The sequence below is a fragment of the Montipora foliosa genome, unplaced genomic scaffold, assembly GCF_036669935.1.
Source record: "Montipora foliosa isolate CH-2021 unplaced genomic scaffold, ASM3666993v2 scaffold_427, whole genome shotgun sequence".
Taxonomy (NCBI): domain Eukaryota; kingdom Metazoa; phylum Cnidaria; class Anthozoa; order Scleractinia; family Acroporidae; genus Montipora; species Montipora foliosa.
In genome coordinates, this window is record NW_027179731.1 from 130001 (window position 1) to 137500 (window position 7500).

The window sequence follows — 7500 nt, forward strand, 5'->3', positions numbered from 1 at the left end:
TGCATCGAAGTCAGTGCCTGATGCTGAAGGTCTTACAGTTCTTTCAAATTGTGAGAAATACGAGTGGACTGATCAGTGGACCTCGCGGTCGATGTGTGAGTCACCGAGGATTTAGCGGTTTTCTTGTTTGCTGATGAAGTTTGAGGAGCGGAAGTTCCGCTAGGGACTGATTTCTTCTTTGCTTTTGTGGTTTTTTCTCTGTGCTGATTCGAATTCTGTGAGTCTCGGACAGAATTAATATCTCCAGTGCAGATGTTCAAGAGATCGTCCCCGTCAGGTTTTGACGTCTCAGTTGAGGCCACGGCCGATTGCAGCATATTGTGACCACAAAGTGAGCAACTGTTGACTCTGAAGAATCAAAAGAAATGTTCAACTTGAGTCCTTCGGACTGTAATTTGGAGAGCTATTGTAAACACGTCCGCCAGGGAGCGGGAAAGGATTCGCATTGATTTCTGGGATAGAATTGTGCACTCTCATGGGATCCTTACACTGAATGATAATGCAATAGAAAAAAGCCTAAGGGCTCGTTTCACTGATTAGGCCTAAGCAAAAGGCCGAAAAAGTAGTTTTCATTTTACGGTTCGGTTACGTACACTTTTCTCAAGATCGTGTGAAGAATATAGCACTCGTTTAAGGATTAAGCCTAAACGTTAGGGTCAGGGTTAAAGATAAGCTTTCATCAACCGCCGAGCCAAACAAGCCAAACGAGCTGCAAAATATATGAACCCAAGACTTAACGTCATACAAATTATTCCTCGTTCTTTTATCCACTACTGAGCCAAGGGAGCCAAAGGAGCCGCTAAATATATTTACCAAAGACTTCACGTGCATACAACTCATTCTTCGTTCTTTCATCTACTGCCGAGCCAAACGAGCCACTAAATATATGAACCCAAGACTAAACATCATACAAATTATTCCTCGCTCATTCATTCACTGCCAAGCCAAACGAGCCAAACGAGTTGCTAAATATATGAACGCAAGACTTAACATCGCACAGATTATTCCTCATTCTTTCATCAACTGCCGAGCCAAACAAGTCGCTAAAGAAATCTGGCCCTGCATTCTGTAGTTGCTCCCGTTGATGCATTCGATATCTTCGATTCCTTCAATGCGTTTGTGAAACCCATATCCAACTAGACAAAGTTATCTTGGTTTCAGTGTTGTACATAACATCACACTTAGTAAATTGTTTAGAAATACAGATCACTACTCGACGGCCAATTGTTGTCGAAGTCTATTACTCGTGGAAATAAAGATTCTAGATGTTTATTTTTCAACGCCTGTCTTCTTTATTGAATTGACCTTCCATTCTTGAGGCATTTTGTGAAAGATCCACTAAAACGCCATTCGCGTTACAGTGATCTCGACGCCAGTGCTGACTAATTAAATATTTTACTGTGTCCACCGGATAAAATCCACACATTTCTACTACCAAGTGCACTACCACTACCCTCTGAAACCTGCCAAAGATACGCTCAGAAGAACCTAGGCAGAAAGACAATACTTAGCAGGGGTCGGGAGTGACAGGAAAGACCGTCCTGATTCGCACCTTTTCCGATTTCCGACACAGGAATAAACGGAAGAATGCGACGCAGATTTCGACTGGATTGTCATAGGGCAACCAAGTAATTAATTATTAACATCTGTCAAGGAAATGCAAAACATGTCTTTTGTGGTTTTTAGGTCGATTTGAAGCGATTTCGTGGATTTTCTGTTCCAGCTTCTTCTCCCTACGTTACATCTAATTGAGAGAGAAGCAGCTAGAACAGAAACTCTACGATATCGCTTCAAATCGACCTACAATCCACAAAAGACATAAAGGGAACTACAGAGTATTTCAGGTGAGGGTGTAGTGAAAAATCACTCCAAATTTTGTCTTCCAATTCGATATATTTTTTCCCTATGCAAACCCTTGTAATTTCGCTATAATGCAAATTAATGGTCATGTTGATATGATGTTCAAATTGCGTTACGTGTAATTATCGTAGAGCTTGAGCCACCAGTGGGAGAATGACCAAAATAAGCCGTCGTTATTGCCTTCACTTATGTCACAAATAATAACATTTTCTTGAAATTGTAGGGAAGTAAATGTTGAGCGATAAATGCATCAATAGGAAAAAAGTGCGAGGGCCCTTTACACGAATTCAGTCTATGACCTCAGTTTCAATTCACGTGAAGATGCTCAACCATGCATTGACCTGGATGGGGACCATTGAACTTTGGAAGCTTTCGTGGGGGTACAGTAATAGAGATCGAAACCCATCATAGCATATCATACATGATCCAAGATGGCTGTTCTTTTTGAACTGTGTCGTCTTTCTTAGCCCATGCATAGAATCCCTAGATCTCACTCAAGAGCTTAGCGGTCACGCTTTTTTTTTTTTTTCGCATAAAAAGGATAGGCTTATTTTAGACTAGATCGTTAATTAATACAGAAGGGTTAGATTTTATGTTATCTTGGCCAGCGTTCTTTGCCTCGGGGCACCCACATGGCCTGACTTTCTAAGCAAGCAAATGATTATTGTGCTAAGAAGTATCTTCATCGTAATGTCCTTCTCTATGCGCACTGTTTTCTGCAAGGAAAATGAAAAAAAAAAACCGTGCCGTTTTATACTTCAAGCCTCTTTGTCCTTTTCTGTAAATATTGCACAGAACGGAAACCGTAATCTAGCCGATTAGCTGCCACAAAAGTCATCTCATGATAGGTAGATGAGATCGAGGAGAGTCCCAGCGTATCTCAAACTCCGTTGTTCGTAAAATATTGTTTTACCATTCGAAATAAAATTCATATATTCGCCCCGCTTTGTAATATCCTCTACATATTTTTATATAAATAAACTATGTATCTCCTAACCCTCTGTTATTTTCACAAACGTATTCTTTATCGTCAACCCGTCACCTGGTGACAACGCTGGTGATGCTTGTTTTAAATCATTGTATATATTTTTTAACAGAAAGTTGAGATCGAGTTATGAATTATCTAGAGCTACTGCTTCTGTAATTCTCACCAATCAACGTGAGATGAACGGACAGGGGTGTAAGCTAAGATAACCTTAACCTGTTTGTTCCCAGGTATCAATTCATGAAGAGGTGCTGGCAAGAAAATCCTGACTTTCGTCCAAATTTTGAAAACATTCGTAAAGATTTGCTTTCTCTCATCGATAAAGAGGTAATTATCAAGATCTGCTTTAAAAATGCCAATCAGACACCTTTTTTTCTTTTTTAAGGTCTCTATTCATAAACGATAAAGACATTCAAGTAGAGCAGTTTTCAAATCCTTGTCGAAAGTAATTACCACATTGCAATTGCTACGCTTAGTGAATGGTTTAAAAATCTCGCGCCAGTTTATCAACCAACGAAAAGGGAACTAAAACCAATCGCGGCTTGCACGCTCGATTTTTCCCGCGCTTTGAGCAAGTTAGACGGAATTGCTAATATATAGATTTAGTCAAGCCTAAAAGCGGAGCTCCCGGGTTGTTTATTCTTACTGGCTGTAGGATTAGTGAAAATAAAAGGCTTTGGAACTGTCCGCGCTTTGGTTTTCCCGAATATTGATTAATTATGTCAGTTTCTTCGCTGCCTAACTAGTCAATTCCACGGTTAATTTCACACGAAAAACCGACTGATCGCATGAATCACGAAGAGATGAGTGTGATATCGGTTCTTCCACCGAAATTTACTGTCGAACTTACCAGTTAGGCAATTATTATTTTTTGAATCGCAAGATTTTTAAAACAAAACAAGCAAATCCTCAGCAAGCGAACGGAAAAGAAAAGAAGCCTTTTCAGAATCGACTGTCATTTCTGAGTCGACTGTCAAAAGCCAGAAGATCATTTACATTATGATGTATTTCATTGAAACACGCCTGCTTGGCTTAGAACAAGAATCGGCTAGAAAGGACAAACTTCAGATAAGATCTCCAAAAAATTACCCTGCACGTGCTCTAAACAAACTTCTGAAAACGCAAGCTGGTGATAAATCTCCTTAAGCTTACTTTTACGAGAGCTCATTGAGATTACATGTTTCTAACATAAGGGCAAAGTTTTCTTGTCACTGTCAAGGAACATCCAAAAACAATTAGGCAAACGGAGTGAAAAAACATGTTGTTCGCTCGCATTTTAAAGCGAAACAAACCAGCAAACAGATCAATTATTTCTGTCCAAAAAGAGTACAGATGATTGTTATTTAATTCCAGTTGAACTTAAAAGTTCAAGTTTCATTCCTGAACAAAGTAAAAAACGACTCAACCGCTTTTTAGAAATATGCATCCACTTGAAATAACTCATCCGTAGAAATAACAAACGGTTTAGTGTCCAAGAAAAGAATTTGTGGAGTAACTTCTTCCACCACGTTTGAGCTATTACTGGTGTACCGTTTTTTCTTTGTCGTTCTCTTTCTCTCTTCTTTCGTTTCTGTTCGTCTGTCATAGGCCGTCCAGGCATCTTGCAACCTTAGAAGATTAAAAATTTAAATTCTTAAGATAAGACTCATGCCAAAAATTGCAATTGGCCGTATTTATACTAGAGGACGTCTAAGACGTCTCAGACGTCTAAGGCGACTAGTATAAATAAGGGAAATAAGGTGGACGCATTAGACGTCAGACGAATTAAATGTCTCAAGTTAAGTGCGTCTAAATCAGGCACTAAACAGACGTCTAAGCTGTCTAGTATAAAGACGAGACGCACTAAAATGAGACGTACTTAGGCGCACTTAGCACACGCAGTCGAGGCTCTTTTCAGAAACAAAATGGCGGCTGCAAGGAAAGGTAAGAGGCTGCCTGAGGTTAGAGTGAGAAAGTGGACTGACAAGGAGTTGAAGCAGTTAGCTATTGTTCTGGCAGACGACGTAAATGAATTTGCTTTAACATTAGAAACTGGCTGTCACGAAATCAGCCAATGTACATGTATTTGAGCAGATTAAGAAGGAATTGGATGCACGACTGCATGAATTCGATGACAAAGGTACAGAGAACGGCTCCTCACGGAAAGGAAAGACAAAATCAATCGACACATCCTTGCATTACGAAGTTGAGGGTAAAATATAAATGGATGAAGGATCAGTGGTGTAAATTAAGGGACAGAGCAAAGATAGAACGTAGCAAGGCACCAATAGATGAGCCTGCATGGTTCAAAATTCTGGATCCAATCTTCTCTGAGACCCACTCTAAAACTAAAGATCGCTACCAAAGGGGATGACATCCTGTCTGATGAGAACGATGGAGACAGTGGAGCAGATGGTCAATTGACCATAACGTTGCAACATATCCTCTACCTCTGAAATGACTATTATCGACAATTCGTAATTTTCCCTGGAATGACTGTTATCGTCATTTTAGGAATACTCTGTCCCAGGACTTGTGGTAGCAGATAAAAAGAAAAAAAGAAAAGTGGCATCGTTGGGCGGGATTTGACCCCGGAGCACCCAATGTGAAGGAACTGTTTTTATCCACTTTACTAAAGATCAGCTGGCTGTCAATTGCACCGATTATTTATCAAATCTAATTCGTATATATAAAATCATTGCTGAATAGTGGTTAAGTCTAGTACTCTAGTACTTGATTTTAAAATGGTTAGCTTTCTCTTAAGGTTTGGTAACCGACATTTTCTCCAGTTTAAATTTGTTTCTTAGCCGGTGATAATACACGTTTACAGCGGCATTCGGAAGAAAAAAATGTTTTATAATTATTATTATTATTATTATTATTATTATTATTATTATTTTTAAAGTGTTCTGTCAGTTCGCGATGCGGTAGTCTAGTGGTTCAGTGAAAGGGTTATTAATCGAACATTCCCAGGTTCGAGTCCAGCGAGTTTAGGCATTGGGTTCGGATTTTAAAAATAGATATCATTTCCCATAATCCTTATCAAGCGCTAAGCGTCCTAAATTGACGATAACAGTCAATTTAGATAAACTTAGGAATTGTCGATAATAGTCATCTCAGAGGTAGACGATGGGTTGAAGGTTGATGCCTAGTATCAAAGATGTATGCTCTAAACTAGCTAGAGTGCCAACTGGAGTATTGCCTCCTGGATGAGCTCTAAACTTGAGACCGTGATATGGTTACGTGATACTGGTCACATTGGCATACATGGAGCGGTAAACGAACGTACGGTCGTACGGTGACCAAAACCAAAATTCCTCGCATCGATGACCCCGCGGCAAAATGAGTGCGTAGGTTTGACCCATACGCGAATCGTTTGCATGCGCGAGGGACTGATACCAATCAAATTTTCCATAGAAACAACGACGCGGCAAAATAGCGGCAATTTAAATTCCCTGTGTTTGTTTTCATTTTGCGATTATATTAAGGACAAGACTACGAGGATAAGACTTTTTTGTCAAACCAGGTGATTTTTTACCTTGCATTCGAGCACTCGAGCAAAAGGATGAAATTCGTAATGTTATAAGTTGCAATGGTCTCTGTGTTGGTAAACTTCTGGTGGGAAAAACTGTGCCCTGAGAAGGAAAACGCGGAGTAAACCTCTTTGCAAGGGCACAATGATAATTCCTACTGCAAATATGGCTTGAGTTGCTTCTGTTGAATGAGGAAGTTGTCAGCTTTTTTCATTGGGATCATTTGAAACCGAGAAATAAGTTCTTTTCATGCCCGCATCCCGCTCATTCAGCAACTTGGATAAGTCACTTCGCTGCCTCCATTCTCGTATTTTACAACACTAGTTACTTTTACAAGAGCAAGCCAATAAAATAAAGAATTTAAGTCTTAATTTTAAGAGAGGATCGCAGAAACGTTTTGAAACTAAGTATAAGTTTGACTCCAATGCTACTTGATGTTTCCCTTTTACTTGGCGTTTGGTAATGGTCCATCGCATTTTTCCTGCAGCTATTACACCACTTTTTTTTCCTGGCTGATAAATGGATTTTTTTTCCATCTTCGTCGATCACCTTGTAGAGCTTTGCTGGGAGGGTGAGGGTGGGGAGAAATGAGAATCATGATCATGAAACATACAAAACATTCACCTGCATGTGTTTGGAAAATAATTCACTTTTCCATGCATCACGCCCAGTCACGGGAGCAAAAATCCAGCCTAAATTTTGCACTATGTGTAACGATACTGACAGAGGAATGTAATCAAACATCCAGCAAGATTAGAGGAATTCTGCTTCATACTCCAAGATTTTAGTCTGCAAAACTGATCCAGTTTCACTACCCAATGATAGGCCCGCAATGGCTCTATCTGGACCCACATTAATTCTATCTGGTTCATTTTCAATAACAATCACAACAACTACTATGGTATGTGTTACCACAAAACACAATATACGGTAACTCAAAAATCTCTCTAACGTTATTGCTGTAAGTAGAAGCATTCTCAGAAGTTAATATCGAAACCCGTGCTCAGCAAGAGAAAGACTAGAATAACATACAGCTGTATTCATGACAGTAAGACAGTTTACTTGAATAAAAAAAAAAAAAACAAATTATATTTGCTAGGTCAAACATTGAATTCGAAGGTGTGGCAAGAAGAGAATTGTTGT

At 39.5% G+C, this 7500-nt stretch overlaps 1 protein-coding gene across 1 annotated transcript in view; it reads left to right on the plus strand.

Moving 5' to 3' along the window:
- LOC137988763 (fibroblast growth factor receptor 1-like) overlaps window positions 1-5047 on the plus strand; it is a 73073-nt gene extending 68026 nt beyond the window's left edge. Inside the window, exons 19-20 of the mRNA XM_068834721.1 lie at window positions 3076-3172; window positions 4874-5047. Coding sequence (XP_068690822.1) covers window positions 3076-3172; window positions 4874-5047 — 271 coding nt within the window. The remainder of the gene's footprint in view (window positions 1-3075; window positions 3173-4873) is intronic.
- Window positions 5048-7500: the final 2453 nt, after the last annotated feature.